The sequence below is a fragment of the Vidua macroura genome, chromosome 29 (assembly GCF_024509145.1).
Source record: "Vidua macroura isolate BioBank_ID:100142 chromosome 29, ASM2450914v1, whole genome shotgun sequence".
Lineage (NCBI taxonomy): Eukaryota > Metazoa > Chordata > Aves > Passeriformes > Viduidae > Vidua > Vidua macroura.
The window spans coordinates 1,810,752-1,834,737 of NC_071599.1; the positions used below are offsets into that span (position 1 = coordinate 1,810,752).

At 58.7% G+C, this 23,986-nt stretch overlaps 2 protein-coding genes and 1 long non-coding RNA gene across 7 annotated transcripts; 2 read left to right on the forward strand and 1 right to left on the reverse strand.

The window, feature by feature from the left end:
• The first annotated feature begins 184 nt into the window (after nucleotides 1-184).
• Nucleotides 185-4,824, forward strand: PEX11B (peroxisomal biogenesis factor 11 beta). Of its 2 annotated transcripts, XM_054001193.1 has the most exons (6): nucleotides 185-312; nucleotides 513-640; nucleotides 743-944; nucleotides 2,806-3,445; nucleotides 3,846-4,356; nucleotides 4,429-4,824. In XM_054001193.1, the coding sequence occupies exons 1-4, from the start codon at nucleotides 257-259 to the stop codon at nucleotides 3,173-3,175; spliced, it is 756 nt and encodes a 251-aa protein (XP_053857168.1). In that variant the 5' UTR covers nucleotides 185-256; the 3' UTR covers nucleotides 3,176-3,445; nucleotides 3,846-4,356; nucleotides 4,429-4,824. The 2 variants fall into 2 exon arrangements, with proteins under 2 accessions (XP_053857168.1, XP_053857167.1); XM_054001192.1 differs by having other exon boundaries at nucleotides 2,806-4,356.
• A 107-nt stretch (nucleotides 4,825-4,931) lies between these two features.
• LOC128820458 (uncharacterized) lies at nucleotides 4,932-5,921 on the reverse strand. 4 transcript variants are annotated; one of them, XR_008440902.1, is made up of 4 exons: nucleotides 5,852-5,921; nucleotides 5,272-5,452; nucleotides 5,129-5,204; nucleotides 4,932-5,075 (listed from the first exon to the last, which is right to left on the reverse strand). It is a non-coding gene; the product is annotated as an uncharacterized LOC128820458 (long non-coding RNA). The 4 variants fall into 4 exon arrangements; XR_008440904.1 differs by lacking the exon at nucleotides 5,852-5,921 and adding an exon at nucleotides 5,699-5,726 and having other exon boundaries at nucleotides 5,272-5,299; XR_008440903.1 differs by lacking the exon at nucleotides 5,852-5,921 and having other exon boundaries at nucleotides 5,272-5,393; nucleotides 5,435-5,479.
• Nucleotides 5,744-23,743, forward strand: ITGA10 (integrin subunit alpha 10). The gene is made up of 30 exons (XM_054001225.1): nucleotides 5,744-6,852; nucleotides 7,398-7,509; nucleotides 8,223-8,320; nucleotides 8,407-8,486; nucleotides 8,585-8,699; nucleotides 8,771-8,898; nucleotides 9,543-9,691; nucleotides 10,416-10,566; nucleotides 10,661-10,826; nucleotides 10,906-10,979; nucleotides 11,591-11,735; nucleotides 12,403-12,551; nucleotides 12,639-12,782; nucleotides 13,485-13,688; nucleotides 14,242-14,372; nucleotides 14,798-14,967; nucleotides 15,923-16,065; nucleotides 16,157-16,264; nucleotides 16,814-16,899; nucleotides 16,970-17,111; nucleotides 17,975-18,067; nucleotides 18,159-18,235; nucleotides 18,338-18,421; nucleotides 19,102-19,186; nucleotides 19,285-19,398; nucleotides 19,482-19,568; nucleotides 20,080-20,193; nucleotides 21,396-21,488; nucleotides 22,368-22,481; nucleotides 23,532-23,743. Exons 1-30 carry the CDS (start codon nucleotides 6,801-6,803, stop codon nucleotides 23,610-23,612), a joined length of 3,489 nt encoding a protein of 1,162 aa, XP_053857200.1. The 5' UTR covers nucleotides 5,744-6,800; the 3' UTR covers nucleotides 23,613-23,743.
• The last annotated feature ends 243 nt before the right edge of the window (nucleotides 23,744-23,986 follow it).

Consider the following 23,986-nt stretch of genomic DNA (forward strand, 5'->3'; position numbering starts at 1 on the left):
CGCAGGAAGCACGATCCAGCAGAGATGACGGTAGGGGATGACAGCCACACTCTTATTGACCAGGAGAAGCGATTAACGGCAAAAGAAACCAATCGAACTCTTCGACACGGATTTAGAGGCGGAGATTCCGCTCGTCGCCCATTCACGGGCTCTGTTTTGGTAGGAGCGGGCGGGTCCGCGCTCCGCCAACGGGAAGGAGCCGCGGCGGTACCGGAAGTGACGCTGTTGTTACCGGGCTCGGTACCGGGCCCGCGCCATGGAGGCCTGGGTGCGCTTCAGCGCCCAGAGCCAGGCCCGGGAGCGCCTCCTCAGGTGCAGCCTCGTCTCCCCCGGGGCCACCGGGCAGTCACGGGAGTGCCCGGGAGTCGGGGAGGTCCGGTGGGGGCGGTCACGGTGACCAAAGGTCCCAAAACCCCGGGGCGGCGGAGAACCGGAGAAGCGGGGGGGGGAGGTCCGCGGCAGCGGGGCGATGTCCCCGGTACCCTCCTCGCTGACTCCCTCGTTGTCCTCAGGGCCGCCCAGTACGCCTGTACCTTAGCCGGGGCCGCGCTGAGCCGCGCCGGGAACGGCTCCGGGGGCAGCTCCGGGACCCTGAGGCGCCTCCAGCAGCTGGAGGCTCACCTGAGCCTGGGCCGCAAGCGTGAGTGGGTTGTGAGGGGAGGGTTTCGAAGCGGGCGGGGGGGGATTTTGGGGTGAGCAAAACCCCCCCCCCGGTGACGGCCTGGTGTCCCCCTCCCCGCAGTGCTGCGCCTGGGGGGCTCGGCTGAGGCGCTGGGGGGGGCGCAGCGCTCGCTGCACCTGCCCGACCCCGTGCTGCGCTTCTGCCTCACCCTGTCCCACCTGAACCGCGCGCTCTTCCTGGCCTGCGACAACGTCCTGTGGGCCGGGAAGAGCGGCGTCCTGCCCGGCCTGGCCGTGGAGAAGTGGAGCCAGAGGTCGTTCAGGTGAGCCTGGGGAGGTGGTGGGGGTTTGGGGGGGGAAATCGGGGCGGGGAAAGGTGGGAAAAAAACAGGGAGAGGGGGTCCTGAGGGAGAAAAGGGAAAGGGATTGCTGAGGGAGAGCAGGGAATGGGAGTCCTGAGGGAGAAAAGGGAATGGGGGTCCTGAGGGAGAAAAGGGAAAGGGATTGCTGAGGGAGAAAAGGGAATGGGGGTCCTGAGGGAGAAAAGGGAATGGGGGTCCTGAGGGAGAAAAGGGAATGGGGGTCCTGAGGGAGAAAAGGGAAAGGGATTGCTGAGGGAGAGCAGGGAATGGGGGTCCTGAGGGAGAAAAGGGAGTGGGGGTCCTGAGGGAGAGAAGGGAAGGGGGTTTCCCTGAGGAGAATAAGAGATGAGATTCCCAAGGGAGAGCAGGGAATGGGGGTCCTGAGGGAGAGAAGGGAATGGGATTGCTGAGGGAGAGAAGGGAATGGAATTCCTGAGGGAGAGCAGGGAATGGGGTTCCCCTGGAGAGGATAGGGAATGGGGCTCCTGAGGGAGAGAAGGGAATGGAATTCCTGAGGGAGAAAAGGGAGTGGGGTTTCCCTGAGGAGAATAAGAGATGGAATTCCCAAGGGAGAGCAGGGAATGGGGGTCCTGAGGGAGAAAAGGGAATGGGGATCCTGAGGGAGAAAAGGGAATGGAATTCCTGAGGGAGAAAAGGGAGTGGGGTTCCTGAGGGAGATTCCTGAGGGAGAAAAGGGAATGGGGGTCCTGAGGGACATTCCTGAGGGAGAGCAGGGAATGGAATTCCCTTGGGGAGAATAAGGGATGGAATTCCCAAGGGAGAGCGGGGAATGGAGCTCCTGAGGGAGAGCAAGGAATTGAATTGCTGAGGGAGAGCAGGGAATGGGGCTCCTGAGGGAGAGAAGGGAATGGAATTATTCAGGGAGAGCAGGGAATGGGGTTCCCCTGGAGAGAAAAAGGAATGGGGCTCCTGAGGGGGAAAAGGAAATGGGGTTCCTGAGGGAGAGCAGGGAGTGGAATTCCCTTGGGGAAAATAAAGAATGGAATTCCCAAGGGAGGACAGGGAATAGGATTCCTGAGAGAGAGCAGGGAGTGGAATTCCTCAGGGAGAGCAGGGAATGGGGTTCCCCTGGGGAAAATAAAGAGTGGAATTCCAAAGGGAGGACAGGGAGTGGAATTACTGAAGGAGAGCAGGCAATGAGCTCCCCAGGAGAAGGCAGGGAACGAAATTGATCCAGGGAGAGCAAGTGGTGAATTTCCAAAGGAATTCAGGTGTGGGAAATGGATTTGTAGGAATTCCTTAAAACTTGCTAGAAGGTTCATACATTGTGTATTTTTATATCAACTTTGAGATGAGAAATGTTGTAGGATAAGACGGGTATTGTTGAGAGAGAAATGGAAATAGAAATAAGTTTCAAAAGGCAGCTTTACAAAAAGGATTAGATGCTTTAGAGAAATAGAATTACGAAAAATACATTATATTAAGGTATTTACAGTGTAGTGTAGCAAAAGCTGATAGGCTAAAAAACACTTGTAATTAGGAAATAGGTGGCTTCTGATTGTGATGGTGTGAATTATAACATCTCTATTGTCTCACCCTTCAAATGAGACTGAAAATACAATAAAAAGTTTTTTAAACACCTCTCAGTTTCCCCGTCTCTGGGTCAGAAAAATAAAATCTGACAGTCAGGGAATAGGGAGTTTCTGAGGGAGGCTGGGCGGGGAATGGAATCCCAGGGGAGACTTTTCCATTCCCCCTTTTGGGAATTTGGGAGCAGCCAGAGCCTTCTGCTGCCACTGCTTCCCCGCCTCCCACTTTTTTTTTTTTTATTTTTTTTTTTTCCCCTCCCTGTTCTCCCCAGGTATTACCTGTTTGCTCTGGTGGTGAACCTCAGCAGGGACGCCTACGAGATCCGGCTGCTGCTGGAACGCGCCGAGGCAGCCAGGAAACGTGGCAAGAGCCCCCAGAACAGCCCCCAGCCCCAGGCTGAGGGCAGGATCCAGCACCTCCGCCTCCAGCTGCAGCTCCAGCTGCAGCTCCTGCTGCAGGTGCTGCGGGAGAACCCCCCACTGCTGCTGGACCTGCTGAGGAACGCCTGCGACCTGGTGATCCCTCTGGAAAAGCTGGGCTTGTGCAGGAGCAGCCCCGGAATCGTGGGGTTCTGTGGGCTCACCTCCTCCGTGCTCTCCATCATCACCATCCTCCACCCCTGGCTCAAGCTGAAGCCGTAGTTATCCTGGGGATGGTTGGGAATTTTGGGGGGTTGTGGCACCTCTGGAGGTGAGTGGCTCGTGCCATTCCATCATTCCTGACTCCACGAGCTTCCAGCATTGGATACAGCATTGGATCCCACAGTGGGATTTTGGGACCTCAGCTCCCAAAATGTGTTTTTTTCCCATTGACTTTTCCAGCAATTTTAGAGGTTCAACGTTCCCCCTTTCTCTCTGGGAAGCACTTTTCACATGGAGCCAGCTAACAGGGAATATTTGGGGCTGGAAAATGTGGATTTGGGACTGGAAAATGTGGATCTGGGACTGGAAAATGTGGATCTGGGACTGGAAAATGTGGATTTCTTGGGTCTCACCTCTTCCCATCATCACCATCCTCCACCCCTGGCTCAAGCTGAAGCCGTAGTTATCCTGGGGATGGTTGGGAATTTTGGGGGGTTTATCCCAAAACTGTGGTTGTGGCACCTCTGGAGGTGAGTGGCTCGTGCCATTCCATCATTCCTGACTCCACGAGCTTCCAGCACTGGATACAGCATTGGATCCCACAGTGGGATTTTGGGACCTCAGCTCCCAAAATGTGTTTTTTTTCCCATTGACTTTTCCAGCAATTTTAGAGGTTCAACATTGCCCCTCTCTGTCTTGGAAGAGCCTTTCACGTGGAGCCAGCTAACAGGGAACATTTGGGGCTGGAAAATGTGGATTTGGGGCTGGAAAATGTGGATTTGGGGCTGGAAAATGTCGATCTGGGACTGGAAAATGTGGATTTTTGGGGGCTTCTCATGGTTTTTTTTGGGGGGGGGGGGTAAAGCCATGGGGTCGGGATGATTCAAGCCCAAATTGTTTGGGCAATTTTCCTGCCCTGTAAGAAATCTGAATGCAGGGAGAGGGGAATGTGTGTCAGGGATAAATCCATGGCCACAAACCAGCTCTGATGTCTGTTACTGAACCCTGGATTCAGGGATACACTGGGAGCTGGGAATTAGGAAATTCCAGAGGCAGATTGTCCCTGGAAGAGCAGGAATAGCCTCTTGAAGGTTTTTTGGGAGCTCCAAATTATTAAATTCCAGAGGCAGATTGTCCCTGGAAGAGCAGGAATAGCCTCTTCAAGGTTTTTTGGGAACTGGGAATTATTAAATTCCAGAGGCTCATTGCCCTTGGATCTGTCCTTGGGAGAGCAGGAGGAGGTTTGAAGGTTTTTTAGGAGGTGGGAATTATGAAATTCCAGAGGCAGATTGTCCCTGGGAGAGCAGGAGGAGGTTTGAAGGTTTTTTGGGAGCTGGGAATTATTAAATTCCAGAGGCAGATTGCCCTTGGATCTGTCCCTGGGAGAGCAGGAATATCCTCTTGAAGGTTTTTTTTTGGGAACTCCAAAATTCTGGGAAATTAAAGGGTTTTTTGGGAGCTCCAAATTATTAAATTCCAGAGGCAGATTGTCCCTGGGAGAGCAAGAATATCCTCTTGAAGGATTTTTGGGAGCTCCAGGCTGAAACGTCGCCCGCTCCTGGGCCCACCTGGGCTGTGCCAAAGGATTTTTTTTCCTGGGCAAAGCAGGCTTTGGAATTTCCAGTGGGAATTGGGATGGGTGGGAAGCACTCCAGGGGATCCCACGGTGGCAGTGAGTGTAATTAATGAGTAATTTAATTATTAAAGTGCAGCGGCCTCCAGTCGCCGTGTCCTGGGCTGTTGGGAAAGGCACTGGGATGGGCTGGAAGGGACCCAGGGGATCACTGAGGGCAGCTCCTGGTGCTGCAGAGACCACACCTAAACCTGGCTCTGAGACTAAACCTGGCTCTGATCCCCCCCTAAACCTGGCTCTGAGACTAAACCTGGCTCTGAGACTAAACCTGGCTCTGAGACTAAACCTGGCTCTGATCCCCACCTAAACCTGGCTCTGAGACTAAACCTGGCTCTGATCCCCCCCTAAACCAGGCTTTGATCTCTGATCCCCCCCTAAACCTGGCTCTGAGGCTAAACCTGGCTCTGATCCCCACCTAAACCTGGCTCTGAGACTAAACCTGGCTCTGATCCCCCCCTAAACCAGGCTTTGATCTCTGATCCCCCCCTAAACCTGGCTCTGAGGCTAAACCTGGTTCAGATACTAAACCTGGTTCTGATCCCCCCCTAAACCTGGTTCTGATCCCTACCTAAACCAGGCTCTGATCTCTGATTCCCCCCTAAACCTGGTTCTGATACTAAGCCAGGCTCAGATCCCTACCTAAACCTGGTTCTGATGCCCACCTAACCCTGGTTCTGGTACTAAACCTGGTTCTGATCCTAACTCTGGTTCTGATGCCCACCTAAATCTGGCTTTGATGCCTACCTAAACCTTGTTCTGATACTAAACCTGGTTCTGATCCCTACCTAAACCTGGTTCTGAGACTAAGCCTGGCTCTGATCCCCGCCTAAACCTGGTTCTGAGGCTAAACCTGGTTCAGATACTAAACCTGGCTCTGATCCCCACCTAATCCTGGCTCTGAGACTAAACCTGGTTCTGAGACTAAAACTGGCTCTGATCCCTGCCTAAACCTGGTTCTGATCCCCCCCTAAACCTGGCTCTGAGGCTAAACCTGGTTCTGATCCCTACCTAAACCAGGCTCTGATCTCTGATTCCCTCCTAAACCTGGCTCTGATACTAACCCAGGCTCAGATCCCCACCTAAATCTGGTTCTGAGACTAAACCTGGTTCTGATCCCCCCCCTAATCCTGGTTCCAATACTAAACCCTGGCTCTGATGCCCACCTAAACCCTGGACTGGGAGCACTGGACTGAACTGGGAGCACTGGGACGGGCTGGCAATGCTGGACTGGGACTACTGGGCTAAACTGGGGGCACTGTGCCTCAGTTTCCCCTGCGACCCACCTGGTGGGGCCCTGCCTGGGCGGGGCCGGAGCTGCACAGTCGCTGTTTGTCTGTTTTTCTCCTCATTCCTTGGGTGGTTTTTTTTTTTTTGCTGTTTTTGTTTTTTCTTTAAATTCCCCCAAAAATTCCAGCCCATCCCACAGCCGCTGGCAGCACAAGTTTCCCTCTGTCCTAAAATCGCAGAGTTTGAATTTTTTTCCTTTTTTTTTTTTTTTTTTTCCCCTCCCTCTTTTTATTTATTTATTTATTTTTTTTTTTCCCAAAAGCTCAGCCCCGGCTGGTGGCGGTGTCACCCGGAGGACGTGGCAACCCAAAAATCCACCTAAATCCACCCAAAATCCACCCAAACCCCTCCACCCCAAACCCCAAACCCCTTTTTTCCACCCCCCCACTCCTGACTGTCCCCACAGGTATCTCTGTGGTTCGTTCTTTGGGGGGAAATGCACATTTTTTTTCATCCCATTTTCCCAGAAAAAGTGGGAAAAATCCCCTTTCCAGCACCCCCCAAACACCCAGAACCCACCCCAAAAAAAATTCTGCACCCACCTCCTCCTCTTCTTCCTGTGTTTTTTACCACTTCGCCCGTTTTTTTCCCGAAATTTTGCCTCCCCCCACCCTCCAAAACCACATTTATTTTTAGCAGCCAATTGAAGATGAAGGAGGAGGGAAAATATACTTGGGAAAAAAAAAAAAAAAAAAAAAAAAGAGGAAAGAAAAAAAGGGAAAAAAAAAGAAAAAAAGAACCCGGGATTTTGTCAGAGTCGCGGCGATGTGGGGTGTGGGGAACCCGGGCGTGCTCCTGGCGCTGCTCCTGCTCCCAGGTAACCCCTTCCACCCCCCAAAAAAAAATATAAAAATTGGGATTTATCCCAAAAATCCCCCGATTTTGGGGCTGGGATTGGGATCAGAATTTGGGATTTGAATAATCCCGGGGGTTCCCTCCTGCCTTCTGAATATCCGGGGAGGGGGGGAGGGCGATTTTGGGATAAAACCGGCCAAGTTCGGTCGTTGCCCCCGAGCCAAAATTTATTTTGGAGGGAGAAAACGCCAAAATTTATTTTGGAGGGAGAAAACACCAAAATCTTGGATTTAAGGCGGGCTCAAGGCATGAGAGGAACTTAAAACCCGGTTTTAATGGAAAAATCTGATTTTGAATGGGGTTTTTGGGGGGAGAAAAAAAAGGACAAAAAAAGAGGCGTTTCCACCCCTTCCCTCCTCTCCGGTCCCCCCACCGCGGGGGAAACTGAGGCACGGTGGCGAGGATGCCTTTGGGGGGTTCTCCGCGGGGTTCCCCCCTCCTCTTCCTCCCTCCCGGGTGGGTGAGGGGTGCCCTCCCCCTCCTCGGGACCCTCCCTCACCTCCGCAGGGCTCGGCCCGGCCTTCAACCTCGACGTGCGGCGTTCGCGGCTCTTCCGGGGGCCACCCGAGTCCCAGTTTGGCTACCGGGTGCTGCAGTGGGGGGGCGATGGGGACAAGTGGTGAGTGACCCCCCCCCCCACCCCCGGGGGGGACGGGGAAACTGAGGCAGGAAAGGGGAAACTGAGGTAGGAAAGGGGAAACTGAGGCGGGAAAGGGGAAACTGAGGTAGGAAAGGGGAAACTGAGGTAGGAAGGGGGAAATTGAGGTAGGAAAGGGGAAACTGAGGCAGGAAAGGGGAGATTGAGGTGGGGAGAGGAGGAAGGGGGTGGGGAAAAGGAAACCGAAGCAGGGAAGGGGAAAAATGAGGTTGGGAAGGGGAAACTGAGGCAGGAAGGGGGGCAGTGAAGTCGGAAAGGGGGGAGAGGGTGGGGAGAAGGAAATCGAAGCCGGGAAGGGAAAAAATGAGGCGGGAAAGGGGAAACTGAGGAGGGGAAGAGGGAAACCGAGGGTGCGTGGGTGGGCAGAAACTGAGTCAGAAAAGGGAAGAAGGGAGGGAGAAACGGGAGAAGGGAGGGGGAAACTGAGGCAGGGAAGCTAAAAACTGTGGTGGGAAAGAGAAACTGAGGCAGGGAGGGGAGGAGCGAGGGGGGAGGTTGAGGCTGGGGAGGGCAGGGGCGGGAGGAGCAGGAGGCTGGACAGACGGACAGACGGAACCGGCGTGGGTGGCACAGCCTGGCACGGTGCCCCCCAAAAACGTGGCCGCGGGGGGGGGGTGGGGTGGTGACATCCCCGATGTCCCCTCGGTGTCCCCTCCCTCTCCTCGTCCCTCCAGGCTGCTGGTGGGGGCCCCGTGGGATGGGGATGGCCAAGGCGACATCTACAAGTGCGACGTGGGACCCCAAAACTCCTCCTGTGCCAAGGCCAACCTCGGTAGCGGGGGTGGGGGTTGGGGGGGGGGGGGTGACAGGTGAGATTTTTGGGGGTGCTGACCCCGTTTTTGTCCCCGTGTCCCCAAGGGGCCGCAGTTCCCTGGCTCAGGAGCAGCGCCGGCCGCCTGGGGATGACGCTGGTGGACTCCAAGGATGGGGGCTTTGTGGTAAGCAGAGGGAAACTGAGGCAGGGGAGGGAGATGACGTCACTGCCGCGTCCTCGTGTCACACACCCCCCCCCCCCCCCCACCTTGTCCCCCGAAAGGCGTGCGCCCCGCTTTGGTCCCAGGAATGCGGCACCTCCGCGTTCAGCTCCGGCCGCTGCGTCCAGCTCGACCAGGAGCTCCAGCCCGTGGGCACCATGGCGCCCACAGCCCAGCGTGAGTGGGGTGGGACGCACTGGCACGCGCTGGCACGTGCCACCCCCCGGTGTCACCGTGTCCCCTGCCAGGTTGTCCTACCTACATGGACATCGTCCTGGTTCTGGATGGCTCCAACAGCATCTACCCCTGGGAGGAGGTGCAGGCGTTCCTCGGGAACATCCTGGCGCGCTTCTTCATCGGCCCCGGGCAGACCCAGGTCAGGGCGCGGCACCTCGGTGGCACCAGCGCGGTGTCCCCAAGGCTGGGGGGGTGTCCCCCGGGTAAGGTGGCTGTCTCCAGGGCAGTGCTGTTGCCCCTGGGGTGGTGCCAGCCTTGGGGTGATGGCGTTGTCCCTGGGGTGATGCCATTGTCCCTTGTGTGATGGCATTGTCACTGGGTTGGTGCCAGCCTTGGGGTGATGGCATTGTCCCTGGGGTGATGGCATTGTCACTGGGGTGATGGCATTGTCACTGGGGTGATGACATCATCCCTTGGGGTGATGGCATTGTCCCTTGGGGTGATGGCATTGTCACTGGGGTGGTGCCAGCCTTGGGGTGATGGCATTGTCCCTGGGGTGATGGCATTGTCCCTGGGGTGATGCCCTGGGGTTTGAGGGATGTCCCCGTGGACTTTGGGATTCCCTGGGGGGGGTTGAGGGGACCTGTCCCCGTGGATTTGGGGATTCCTTGGGGGGTTTGAGGGGTCCCTGGGGGTTTGAGGGGTCCCCTATGGACTTCGGGATTCCTTGGGGATTTGAGGGGTCCCTGTGGGTTTGAGGGACGTCCCTGTGGGTTTGGGGGTTCCCTGGGGGTTTGAGGGAGGTTTTGGGGCTCCCTCTGGCTCTGACTCTCCCCGTTCCAGGTGGGGGTGCTGCAGTATGGGGAGCACCTGGTGCAGGAGTGGGCGCTGGGGCAGCACCCCACGGCCCAGAGCCTGCTCGAGGCCGCGCGGAACCTGACGCGGCAGGAGGGGAGGGAGACCAGGACAGCCATGGCCATCCGGGAGGCATGGTGGGCTCTGGGATCGGGAACGGGCTGGGACTGGGTCAGCGTCGGGGTCGGAGTTGGGATTAGGGTCTAGGTTAGGATCGGGATTTGAATAAGGATCGGGGTTGGAACTGGTATCAGGCTTGGGATCAAGTCAGGATTTGGATTGGGAACGGGGCGGGAATGGGGGTGGGATTGGGGTCAGGATCAGGACTGGGAGAGGGAGTGGGGTTGGGATTGGGGTCAGAGTTGGATTTAGGGTCTAGGTTGGGATGGGGATTTGAATAAAGATCCAGATTGGAATTGGTATCAGGCTTGGGATGAAATCAGGATTTGGGTTGGGGTTGGGATGGGGGTCAGGATTGAGAACATGATTGGGATTGGGAGAGGAAGTGGGATTTGGATTGAGTTGGGATTAGGGTTTAGGTTGAGATGGAGATTTGAATAAACATTGGGATTGGAACTGGTATCAGGCTTGAGATCAAGTCAGGATTTGGACTGGGGTTGGGAGAGGGAATGGGGCTGGGATGAGGATCAGAGTTGGGATTAGGGTCTAGATTGGGATTGGGATTGGAATTGGGATTGGGATTGGTATCAGGCTTGGGATCAAGCCAGGATTTGGATTGGGGTTGGGGTTGGGATTAGGGTTGGGGTTGAGATCAGGATCAGGGTTGGGAGCAGGGTCAGGACTGGGGAGAGTTTAGGATGGGCACGAGCAGGGGCTCATTCTCCAGCCACATTCCCACAGCACCGAGTCGTTCAGCCCGGCGCGGGGCGGGCGCCCGGGGGCCACGCGGCTGCTGCTGGTGGTGACGGACGGGGAGTCCCACGACGGGGACGAGCTGCCCGCGGCGCTGGCCGAGTGCGACCGCCACAACGTCACCCGCTACGCCATCGCCGTGAGGCCCCTGCCACCCATCCCCACCCACCCCTGCCTTCCCCTGAACCCCCGGGGTAGGGGGGGCTCCTGCTGACCCCCCGTCCCCCCCCCAGGTGCTGGGGCATTACCTGCGGCGGCAGCAGGATCCCGAGGATTTCATCCGGGAGATCAAGTCCATCGCCAGCGACCCTGACGAGAAGTATTTCTTCAATGTCACGGATGAGGCCGCCCTCAACGACATCGTGGATGCTCTGGGAGATCGGATCTTCAGCCTGGAAGGTGCTGGGTGGAGGCTGGGATGCTGGGAAGGGCTGGAAGCACAGCTGGAGGAGCTGAGTCTCGTTCCTCCTCCGTTCAGGCACCCACGGGGACAACGAGAGCGCCTTCGAGCTGGAGATGTCCCAGATCGGCTTTTCCATCCACCACCTCGAGGTGACCCTGTCCCTGTTGAGCCAGAAATGACACAAATCAGGAGGCCCAGTCCTCTTTGTTAGGGCACTCATTCATTTTTATATTCTAGTTCACTGCAGGTGGACCTGATTGGTCCTTTAATCACAACACCATTGGCTAATTAAGAAGCCTTTGGTGATCAACCTTACTGTAAACATCACCTAGTGCACCTTAATGTGATCCCAAACACCAGTATCAGCAAGTTAAGATAAAAATATTATAATTATTATATAAGTGTTATTATAATTCTTTTCTCTGAGCTTCTCACAGCCACCTTTGGTAGTCAAATTACCAAAGCCACCCTTTGGTGATCAACCTTGCTGTAAACATCACCTAGCACACCTTAACGTGATCCCAAACACCAGGAGCGGCAAATTAAGATAAAATTTATTATTACAATTATTATAATTCTTTTCTCTGAGCTTCTCACAGCCTTTCCCAGAAGGAAACTTTCCCTTTCCCTGGGAAAGCTGTCCGTTTCCAGGTGGAAAACAACCCTCAGCCCATCTCACCCCGGCGGGGTGGCAGAGTGACATTGCTGGGGCTTGGGGACACCGAGGCATTGTGGTGACGTGTCCCACCCATCCCAGCAGGACGGGATCCTCTTTGGAATGGTCGGAGCCCATGACTGGGAGGGGGGTGTGCTGGAGGAGAGGCAGCGAGGGCGCGTGGTTCCAGCCCGGGAGGCGTTCCAGGAGGAATTCCCGCCGCAGCTGAAGAACCACGCGGCCTACCTGGGTATGGCCGTGTCCCCAGGGCTCCCAAATCTCTGATTTGGGATCAGTCCGGGATTTTCCGTGGCCTGGAGATCAGGGGTGGAATGGGGATGCTTCGTGGAATGGATATTGGGGGGGCTTGGTGATACAGAAATGCTCCATGTCCCGGGGATGCTCCATGTCCTGTAAATTTGGGATGCCCTGGGGATATTCTCTAATTTTATCCTCTAAATTTGGGATCTCTAATTTTTGGGATCTCTAATTTTATCCTCTAAATTTGGGATCCTTGGTGATACAGAAATGTCCTGTAAATTTGGGGTGCCCTGGGGATGCTCCATGGAAAGAATATTTGGGGTGCTTGGTGATACAGAAATGCTCCATGTCCCAGGGATGTTCCATGTCCTGTAAATTTGGGATCCTTGGTGATATAGAAATGTCCTCTAAATTTGGGGTGCCCTGGGGACACTCCATGGATGCCCCAAACCTGGATATTTGGGGTGCCCTGGGGACACTCCAGGGATGCCCCAAACCTGGATATTTGGGGTGCCTTCGGGATGGTCCAGGGATGCCCCTAACCTGGATATTTGGGGTGCCCTGGGCTGCCCCAAACCTGGATATTTGGGGTGCCCCAGGAACACCCCATCTCCCCGGGGCTGTCCCTCCCTCTGAGCCCGCTCTTCCCCCCGCAGGGTACTCGGTGTCCTCGCTGCAGCTCCCGGGGGGGCAGCGCCTGTTGGTGGCCGGTGCCCCCCGATTCCAGCACAAGGGCAAGGTCGTCCTCTTCCAGCTGGACCCCACGGGGGCCGTGACGGTGGCCCAGGCGCTGATGGGGGACCAGGTGAGGGGTGCTGGGGGGGCCTTGAGGGTTTTGGGGTGGGGGGAGGGAAGTTGGGGTCCCCAGCCTCACAGCCCCTTGCACCCCCAGATCGGCTCCTACTTCGGCAGCGAGGTCTTGGCCCTGGACCTGGAGGGAGATGGGGACAGCGAGCTGCTGCTGGTGGCCGCGCCCACCTACCTGGGGGGCCAGAGCAGGGAGATGGGGAGGGTCTATGTGTACCGTGTGGGGCAGGTGAGGGGGCAGGTGTGGGCCTGGGGGGGGGGGTGGGGCAGGTGAGAGGGGTGGGGGGAGGGTCTATGTGTACCGTGTGGGGCAGGTGAGGAGGCAGGGTGAGCCTGGGGGTGTGGGGCAGGTGAGAGGGCAGGGTTGAGCCTGGGAGTGTGGGGCAGGGGTGAGCCTGGGAGTGTGGGGCAGGGGTGAGCCTGGGGGTGTGGGGCAGGGGTGAACCTGGGGGTGTGGGGCAGGTGAGAGGGGTGGGGGTGTGGGGCAGGTGAGAGGGCAGGTGTGAATCTGGGGGTATGGGGCAGGTGTGGATCTGGGGGTGTGGGGCAGGTGAGAGGGCAGGGGGAACCTGGGGGTGTGGGGCAGATGAGGGGGCAGGTGTGAATCTGGGGGTGTGGGGCAGGGGTGAGCCTGGGGGTGTGGGGCAGGTGTGAATCTGGGGGTGTGGGGCAGGTGTGGATCTGGGGGTGTGGGGCAGGTGAGAGGGGTGGGGGTGTGGGGCAGGTGAGAGGGCAGGTGTGAATCTGGGGGTGTGGGGCAGGTGTGGATCTGGGGGTGTGGGGCAGGTGAGAGGGGTGGGGACTGGGGTGCACTGGGAGGATCAGCGGCATGCGGAGGGATGGCGGCAGTTCGAGGGGATCGGGGGAGCACGGTGGCATTGAGGGGGTGCCCATCCCGTGGGGGTACCGAGGGCCCCCCCGCACCCCCCAGGACCGCCTGAGCCCCGCGGGGTCGCTGCACCCCGAGCCGAGGCCGCAGGATTCCAGGTTCGGCTCCGCCCTGGGCGCGGTGCCCAACCTGAGCCAGGACGGGCTGGCCGGAGCCGTGGTGGGGGCTCCGCTGGAGGACGGGCACCGCGGGGCTCTCTACGTGTTCCACATCGCCCCGGGCACCCTCCTGCCCCGGTACAAGCAGGTGAGACGGCGCTGGGAGCGCTGGGAGGGGTCGTGAGCACAGCCCTGTGCGAGCTGCCGGCGGTGCCAAAACTTGCGGGAAATGGATTCGTGGAGAATCCTCAAAGCCCAGCACAAGGCTCACATCTGTACGCAAATTTTGAGATAAGAAATGCTGACTTAGAAATGTTGTAGAATAGGACAGATATTGTTGAGAGAGAAATGGAAATAGAAACAAGTTTTAAAGGGTGGTTTTTATTGCAAAGAAGACTAGATACTTTGGAGAAATAGAACTATGAAAGATGCGTTGTGTTAAGACCCGCAAGAGGTAATTTTAGATAATTGGCTTTAAGGCATTTACAGCATGGTGTGGCAAAAGCTGATCAGCCAAGAAATGCTTGTAGTGTACTGTAATTAAGAAATAATCAGCTTCTAATTGTGACGGTGTGAATTATAACATCTGTGTTGTTTCACCCTTCGCATGAGACTAAAAACAGAATGGAAGTTTTTAAAACACCTCTCTGGGTCAGAAAAGGGGGATTTTGTTTTAATCCAACGAAAACTCCCGTTCCCAGCGCATCGAGGCGGCGGCGCTGGGCTGGAGCCTCCGGTATTTCGGGATCAGCGTGGACGGACGGGTGGACATGGACGGGGACGGACTGGTGGACGTGGCCGTGGGGGCGCAGGGGGCGGCCGTGCTGCTGCGGTGAGTCGGGGTCAGGGGGTCAGGGACACCCCGGGAGTGGACAAAGGACAGGACACCCTGAGATCAGGGACATGGAGAGGGGACAGGGACACCCCGGGAACAGGGACCCCACGAAGGCTTACGGAATGACAGCTGGCGCCCAACGTGGGGACAAACGCCCCACAACTTCATTGTGGAACGCCTCCAGGGAGACAAGAGGAGTCCCAGAGGAGAAAGAGATCAGGGGTCTCGTGGTGGGGGATTTCAAAGCCAGGGGGGCAGAGGAGAGGGAGCACATCCAATGGGATGCAGCTGATGGGAGGGGCCAGGGGAGGAACACCGCCACGGAATTCCAGTGCACAATAATAACTAAATAAACTACTCAGTGCAACGCAACGGTGTCCCTGTCCCCACGCTGAGATGCCAGGTGTGACTGTGCCCCTCAGGTCCCGCTGGATCATCCAGGTGTCCGCGGGGGTGTCGGTGGAGCCGGCGGCTGTCAGCGTCACCCGGCGGAACTGCCGGCGCGGCGGCTCCGGCGCTGTCTGCCTCCGCGCCCGGATCTGCTTCCGCAGCCGGACCCGCGCACGGAACCCCCCTGTGGACATGCATGTCGGTGAGTGCGGGCCATGGGGGACTGCAGGGTCCTGGGAGTGTCCTTGGAGCATCCCTGGCTGTGTCTGGAGCATCCCAGAGCATCCCAAAGGGTCCTGGAGCATCCTTGGAGCATCCCAAAGGGTTCTGGAGCATCCCAAAGGGTCCTAGAGCATCCCACAGCATCCCAAAGTGTTCTGGAGCATCCTTGGAGCAACTCAAAGGGTCCTGGAGCATCCTTGGAGCATCCCAAAGGGTTCTGGAGCATCCCTGGCTGTGCCTGGAGCATCCCAGAGCATCCCAAAGGGTCCTGGAGCATCCCTGGCTGTCCCCAGAGAATCCCAGGCTGGGATCCATAGAGAACCTGGGAGCATTCCAGGAACAGAAGCATCCCAAAGGGTCCTGGAGCATCCTTGGAACATCCCAGAAGCATTCCAAAGGGTCCTGGATCACCCCTGGAGCATCCTGCAGTGTCCCTTGAATATCAGCAGATCACAGATACCCCTGGAGCCCCACTGGAGCATCCCACAACTTCCTGGAGCCTCTGGGACTCCTCTGGAGCCCCACTGGTGCAACCCAGCGTGTCCCTAGAGCATCCCATGACATCCTGGAGCTTCTGAAGCTTCTCTGGAGTCCCACTGGAGCATCCCACAACTTCCTGGAGCCTCAGACTTCTCTGGAGCCCCACTGGTGCAATCCAGCGTGTCCCTGGAGCATCTCTGGAACTTCCCTGGAGCTCTGCTGGTGCAATCCAGCGTGTCCCTGGAGCATCCCACAACATCCTGGAGCTTCTGAAGCTTCTCTGGAGCCCCACTGGAGCATCCCACAACATCCTGGAGCCTCTGAGGCTTCTCTGGAGCTCCACTGGTGCAACCCAGCGTGTCCCTGGAGCATTCCCGGACTTCCCTGGAGTCCCTCCCACGGGAGCAGCCGCTGGCGCAGGTATCCCGGTCCCTGACCCGCCCCCTCTCCCGCAGATCTCCGGTACAACGTGTCCCTGGAGGAGCGGAGCCCGGGATCCCGAGCCGCCTTTGACTCCGGTGCCCGCCGGCTGCTCCAGCGCCGCACGGAGCTCCCGCTGGGCGGGCAGAGCTGCACCCGCGTCCCCTTCCACGTCCTGGTCAGCCCCGGGGCTCCTCCCCACCCTCATCCCACCCCCATTCCCGGGCTCCGGCTGCAACGAGGCTGATGGGACCCCCCCGATTGTGCAGGACACCTCGGATTACCTGCGGCCCCTCAGCCTCAGCCTCACCTGGGCGCTGGATGCGGCTGCAAGGGCGGTGCTGGATGAGGCGTCTCCCACCACCATCCGCAAACTGGTGCGTACTGGGAGGGGTGTCCCTGGGCACCGGGATCCCCTCCTGGGCACCGGGATCCCCTCCTGGGCACCGGGATCACCCCCTGGGCACCGGGATTGCACCCGGGCACCGGGATCACCGCCCGGCATTGAGATCACCCCTGGGCACCGGGATCACCCCCGGGCACTGGGATTGGACACCAGGATCACCCCTGGGCACTGAGATTGCACCCGGGCACCGGGATCACCGCCCAGCATTGGGATCACCCCTGGGCACTGGGATCACACCTGGGCACCAGGATTGGGCACCAGGATCACCCCCAGGCACTGGGATGACCCCCGGGCACCGGGATTGGACACTGGGATCACACCTGGGCAGTGGGATTGGACACTGGGATCACACCTGGGCAGTGGGATTGGACACTGGGATCACCCCTGGGGCACCAGGATCACCCCTGGGCACTGGGATTGGACACTGGGATCACCCCTGGGCACCGGGATCCCCCCCTGGGGCAGCAGGATCACCCCCGGGTACACCCCGGGCATCGGGATCACCCCTGGCTCCTTCCAGATCCCGTTTTTCAAGGATTGCGGGGACGACGACGAGTGTGTCACCGACCTGGTGCTCAAGGCCACCACGGACATCGTGGGCTCCAGGTACCCCTGAAGTCTCCCCAGTGACCTCATGGTGTCCCAGGAGCCCCCTGTGACCCCCCCTGGCCTCCAGGCAGAGCCCCCACATCGTGCGGAAGGGCCGGAGGCGGATGCTGGTGGAGGTGGAGCTGGAGAACCGGGGGGAGAACGCCTACAACGCCAGCCTGTGGCTGCACCTGCCCGGGAACCTCCACTTCTCCAGCCTCGTGCTCCAGGTACAGCCTGGGGGGAGCCCAAATCCCTGAGGAGCCCCTCCAAATCCCTGAGGAGCCCCTCCAGACTGTCCCACCAAGTCCCTGAGGAGCCCCTCCAAATCCCTGAGGAGCTCCTCCAAACTGTCCCACCAAATCCCTGAGGAGCTCCTCCAAATCCCTGAGGAGCCCCTCCAAACTCTCCCACCAAATCCCTGAGGAGCTCCTCCAAACTCCCCCACCAGGGTAAAGATGGAGACCCAGGTCTTTGGAGAACCTCTGGGTCATTCTTGTCCCAGCCCACTGCAGGTGGGATGGGTTGGAGTCTGTTGGGTCCCCAAACCCATTTCGAGGGGGATGGGGGGGTTACGTTGTGTCCCCACCCTCTCCCAGGTGGGACATGGGGGTCCATGGTGTCCCCAACTCCTCCCAGGTGTGATCTGGGGGTCCATGGTGTCCCCAACTCCTCCTAGGTGGGACATGGGGGTCCATGGTGTCCTCAACCTCTCCCAGGTGGGACAAGGGGGTCCACGGTGTCCCCAGCCTCTCCAGGGGTGGGACAAGGGGCTCCACAGTGTCCCCAACTCCTCCTAGGTGGGACATGGGGGTCCATGGTGTCCCCAACTCCTCCTAGGTGGGACATGGGGGTCCATGGTGTCCCCAACTCCTCCTAGGTGGGACATGGGGGTCCATGGTGTCCCCAACCTCTCCAGGGGTGGGACATGGGGGGGGGGTCCATGGTGTCCCCAGCTCCTCCCAGGTGTGCGACCATGTTCTGTTGGTCCCCTGTGCCCCCCCCAGGACCCCACGGGGGGGGGTGTCCATTGCTGCCACCTCCCCGTGTCCCCGTGTCCCCACTCCATGTCCCCGTGGTGTCCCCCCGGCAGGATCCCAGCCCGGCGAAGCTGGAGTGCTCGGCGCTGGGGGGGCACCGCCGGCGCTGCAGCGTGGGCTACCCCGTCTTCCGCTCGCAGGCCAAGGTAGGACCCCCGAGAGACCCCCGCTCTGAGCCCCTGGGGACCCCCCAAACCCCCCCCCCACCCCTCTGAGCCCCCCACCCCACCCCACCAGGTGTGCTTCACCCTGGAGCTGGAGTTCAGCTGCTCCGTCCTGCTGGACCGCGCCGAGGTCACGCTCAGGGCCACCAGGTAGGGGGCGGGGCTGAGCCCTCGGGGGGCGGGGCCGCACCCCAGGGGGCGTGGCTGGAATTTGGGGACACTCCCGAGTGTCCCCCCCGCCCCCCCGTGTAGTGACAGCACCGAGGCCACGCCGCAGGACAACGCGGTCAAGCTGTCCGTGCCCATCCGCTACGAGGCCAACCTGTTCCTGTCCAGGTGGGGCTGGGGGGGGTCAGGGAGGGGTCAGGGAGGGGGGGGGGGGGACACACATCGTGATGGATGTGACCCCCCCCCCCCCCGTGTGTGCCCCCCACCCCCCAAAAAAAAACACCGACCTGCAGAGCTGGGGGGACACAGAGGGGGACACCCACCATGGATGTCACCAACCTGCAGAGTGGGGGGGCTCGGGGAGGGGGATGTGACCCCCCCCCCCCTTCGTGCCCCCCCCCCCAAAAAAAAACCCTATCAATTTGCAGAGTGGGGGGGTCACAGAATGGGGTGTGGCCCCCCAGAATGAGGATGTGACCCCCCTGTGCCCCCTCAGAGTGGGGGGGTCAGGGAATGGGATGTGACCCTCCTGTGCCCCCCCCCAAAAAAAAAAACCACCAGTCTGCAGAGTGGGGGGGGCCACAGAGTGGGACACCCACCATGGATGTGACCCCCCCCTTGTGTGCCTCCCCCTCCCCCAAAAAACACCAATCTGCAGAGTGGGGGGGTCATGGAATGGGATGTGGCCCCCCCCCCCCCCTGTGCCCCCCCAGAGTGGGGATTTGACCTCCCCCTGTCCCCCCCCCCACCAAAAAAAAAACCCCACCAATCTGCAGAGTGTGGGGGGGGGGTCAGGGAGGGGATGTGCCCCCCCAGAGTGGGGCTGTGACCCCCCCGTGCCCCCCCAGTGACACCAACCTCCATCGCTACGAGCTCCCCCCCCCGGGCACCTTCACCCCCAGCTCCGGCCCCGAGTTCAGCACCACGGTCAAGGTGAGAGGATGAGGAAGATGATGATGGCCGGGGGGGGGTGTCAGGAATTGGGGGCGGGACCCCCCCTGGCTCATGGTGCGCCCCCCCCCCCAATCCAGGTGCAGAATTTGGGGTGCTACCCCCTCCAGAACGTCACCCTGCACATGGCCCTGCCAGTGCTGGGCCACCAGCGGGCCACCATGCTGTCTGTCACCGGTGTCCTGGCTGAGAACGTGAGTCTGGGCACATTTTGGGGGGGGGGGGCGTCCCCTGTGACCCCTCTGACCCCCCCCTGTCCCCCCCTGTCCCCCCCCAGGCCACCTGCGGGCTGCACCCCCCCGATGGGGGCACCCCAAGAGCGCTCCCGGTGCCCCCCGAGGATCTGCTGCACACCGAGAGGCTGGTAGGGCTGGCAGTGCCCCCCCCGGATTTGGGGGGCTTTGGGGGGGTCCCCAACACCCCAGGGGATTTGGGGGGATCAGGCTGGTAGGGCTGGCAGTGCCCCCCCCCCGGATCTGGGGGGCTTTGGGGGGTCCCCCTCAGGATTTGGGGGTTCAGGGGCATCAGACTGGTAGGGCTGGCAGTGCCCCCCCCCCTTGGATTTGGGGGTTCGGGGGGGAATCTCCATCATTTCCTGGGGATTTGAGGGGTTCAGGGGGATCCCCACCACTCCCAGAGGATTTGGGGGGTTCAGGGGGATCCCCACCACTCCCAGAGGATTTGGGGGGGTTCAGGGGGGATCCCCATCCCGGTGATTTGGGGGAATCCCCAACCCCACCCCGGGAACTTGGGGGGTTCATGGGAATCCTCATCATCTCCAGCGGGTCTGGGGGGCTTTGAGGGGTCCCCCCCCGGTGATGTGGGGGTTCAGGGGGGATCGATCCCCACCAGCCCCCCCAAATCTCTGCCCCCAGGACTGCTCCAACACGCGGTGCCAGGAGCTGCGCTGCGCTCTGGGGCGGCTGGAGCGGGGCGGGGGCGCCTCCATCGAGCTCCTGCGGAGCCTCCGCGGAGCCGCCTTCGGTGGGGTGAGCGCGGGGGGCTCGGGGAGCGCGGGGGGGCGCGGGGATCGCGGGGGGCTCGGGGAGCACGGGGGCTCTGGGGGTTTGGGGAGCGCAGGGGGCTCGGGGGGCTCAGGGGGCTCCGGGGGCTCAGGGAGCGCGGGGGGCTCGAGGGGCTCTGGGGGTTCAGGGGGCTCTGGGGGCTCGGGGGGCTCTAGGGGCTTCGGGGGGGTTCGGGGAGCGCTGGGGGCGCGGGGGGCTCGGGGAGCGCGCGGGGCTCTGGGGGCTCAGGGGGCTCCAGGGGCTTGGGGGGCTCAGGGGGCTCCAGGGGCTTCGGGGGGGCTCGGGGAGCGCGGGGGGCTCGGGGGGTTCGGGGGGCGCGGGGGGCTCCAGGGGCTCGGGGAGCGCGGGGGGCTCGGGAAGCGCAGGGGGCTCAGGGGGTTCGGGGGGCTCCAGGGGCTCAGGGGGCTCCAGGGGCTGGGGGGCTCGAGGGGCTCTGGGGGCTCGGGGGGGCTTGGGGGGCTCTGGGGACTCGGGGGGCTCGGGAGGTTCGGGGAGCGCTGGGGGCTCTGGGGGTTCGGGGGGCTCCGGGGGCTCGGGGAGCACGGGGGGCTCGGGGGCCTCAGAGGGAACGGGAGCCCCCCCAAATTCAGTTAAAAATCCTTCTTCAGCTCAGTGAGCGTGGGGGGCTCAGGGGGTTCGGGGAGCGGGGGGGGGGGGTTCTGGGGGTTCGGGGAGGCTCGGGGGGGCTCCAAGGGCTCGGGGGGGGTTCGGAGGCTTGGGGGGCTCTGGGGGTTCAGGGAGCGTGGGGGGTTCAGGGGGGCTCAGGGGCTCTGGGGGTCCGGGGGGGTTCGGGGCAGATCCGGGGTCTCGGGGGGCTCATTTTATTATTTTATTTCATTTTACTATTATTTTATTTTACTGTATTACTATTATTATTATTATTATTATTATTATTATTATTAATGTCATTTTAGTATTATTTTATTTTACTATTAATAATATTATTTTTTATTTCATTTTACTATATTATTATTTTATTATTATTATTATTATTATTTATTTATTTTTTATTTCATTTAACTATTCTCTTATTCCATTTTACTATTCTTCTATTTCATTTTACTATTATTTCATTGCATTTCACCATTCTTTTATTTCACTTTATCACTCTTTTATTTAACTCCATCACTCAGTTTGTGGTTGGTTCCTCCTTTCTCCCGTTCCAGGTGAAATTCCGGAGCCTGAGGATCGTCAGCAGCGTCTGGCTGGGGGTCGGGGGGGGGCTCCTGGTGCTGGAGGAGGGGGCGCAGCGCCGGGAGGTGGGACCCCCCCCCAAATTCTCCTTCCTCTTCATCCTTGTCCTCCTCCCCAAATCCCATTTCCCCTCCCCAAATCCCCCGTTTTCCCCCTTCAGCCTTCTTTTCCTCCCCCAGTTCTGTTTCTTCTCCCCAAATTTCCTCTTCCCCCCTCCCCAAATTCTGTTCCCCCTCCTCAAATTCCCTCTTTTCCCGCCCCTCAATCCTGGTTTGCTCCCCCCTGCCCCAAATTCCCTTTCCACTCCCCCAGTTCTCATTTCCTTACCCCTCAATCCTATTTTTCCTCCCAAATTCTCCTTTTTCCCTCCAAGTTCCCCATTTTTCCCCCAAATTCCCCATTCCCCCCCCCATTCCCATTCCCATATTCCCATTCCCATCCCCATTCCCATTTCCCCATCCCTATTCCCATTCCCCATTCCCATTCCCCATTCCCATTCCCCATTCCCATTTCCCCATTCCCATTCCCATCCCATTCCCATTCCCATCACCATTTCCCATTCCATTCCCATTCCCATTCCCATTCCCCCATTCCCCCATTCCCATTCCCATTTCCCCATTCCCATCCCCATTCCCATCCCATTCCCATTCCATTCCCATTTCCCCATCCCCATTCCCCATTCCCATCCCATCCCATTCCATTCCCATTCCCATTCCCATCCCATTCCCATTCCCATCCCCATTTCCCATTCCCATCCCCATTCCCATTCCCATCCCATTCCATTCCCATTCCCATTCCCATTCCCATTCCCCCATTCCCATTCCATTCCCATATTCCCATCCCCATCCCCATTCCATTCCCATTCCCATATTCCCATCCCCATTCCCATTCCCCATTCCCATTCCATTCCCATATTCCCATCCCCATTCCCGTGCTTTCCCCAGCTGGTGCTGGAGCTGCTCCGGGCCAGGCCGGTGCCCGTGTCCCTGTGGATCCTGGGGGGCAGCGCCCTGGGGGGGCTCCTGCTCCTGGCACTGCTCAGCCTCGGCCTCTGGAGGGTGAGGGGACCCCGGGGGGACCCCGGGGGGGCACCGGGGGGGCACCTGGCGGGGGGGGACACCAGGGGGGCACGGTGACACCTTGGGGTGACAGTGGGGGGGACATGGTGGCACCTGGGTGTGACACTTGGAGGGCACAGTGGCCCATTGGGGTGACACTGGGGGGTGGGGAATGATGTCACCTTGGGGTGACAATGGGGGTGACACCGGGGGTGGGGCATGGTGGCACCTGGGGGTGACACCTTGGGGGGACACTGAGGGGTTGGGGGGACACGGTGACACCTTGGGGTGAAAATGGGAGAGAGTCATAATGTCACCTGGGGGTGACACCTGGGGGTGGCACCGAGGGGGGACACTGGGGAGGACACGGTGGCATCTCGGGTGACATTGGGGGGCTGGGGTGGCACCTTGGGGTGACACTGGGAGAGGGGCATGATGTCACCTTGGGAGGGTCATGGTGTCACCCTGGGGGAGGGACGGGTCCATTCCCCATCTCCCATTTCCCACTCCCATTCCCATTTCCCACCCCCATTCCCGTTTTCATTCCCATTTCCCAATCCCATTCCCATTTCCATTCCCATTCCTGTGTCCCATTTCCCATTCCCATTTCCCAATCCCATCCCCATTTCCCATTCCTGTTCTCATTCCCATTTCCCATCCCCATTTCCCATCCCCATCCCCATTTCCCATTCCCATTCCCATTCCCATTTCCCCATTCCCAATCCCATTTCCCATTTCCCATCCCCATTCCCATTTCCCATCCCCATTCCCATTTCCCATTCCCATCCCCATTCCCATTCCCGTTCTCATTCCCCATTCCCGTGTCCCATTCTCATTTCCTATCCCCATTCCCATTCCCCATTCCCATTCCCATTCCCATTTCCAATTTCCCATCCCCCATTCCCATCCCCATTTCCCAATCCCATTCCCCATTCCCATTTCCCATTTTCCATCCCCATTTCCAATTTCCCATCCCCCATTCCCATCCCCATTTCCCATTCCCATCCCAATCCCATTCCCATTTCCATTCCCGTCCCTCCTCTCTCCCAGCTCGGATTCTTCTCCCACGCGAAGCCCCCCCGGGATGAGGATGAGGATGATGAGGATGAGGATGAGGATGAGGAGCAGTGAGGGGCGGCTCCCGGGCGGTTCCGGCGCTGGGATTGGCGCGGGGCCGGGGCCGGAGCTGGGAGTGGGAGAGGTGGGAATGAGCTGGGACGTGAATCAGAAAATAAATAAAATAAAATAAAATAAAAATTCAAAAATCAAGAAATAAATAAAATTAAATTAAATTAAAAATCAAGAAATAAAATAAAATAAAGTAAAAATAAAGTTTAAAAATCAAGAAATAAAATAAAATAAAATAAAATAAAATAAAATAAAACAAAATAAAATAAAATAAAAAATCAAGAAATAAAATAAAATAAAAATTAAAAAATCAAGAAATAAAATAAAATAATCAAGAAATAAAATAAAATAAAATGAAATAAAAAATCAAGAATAAA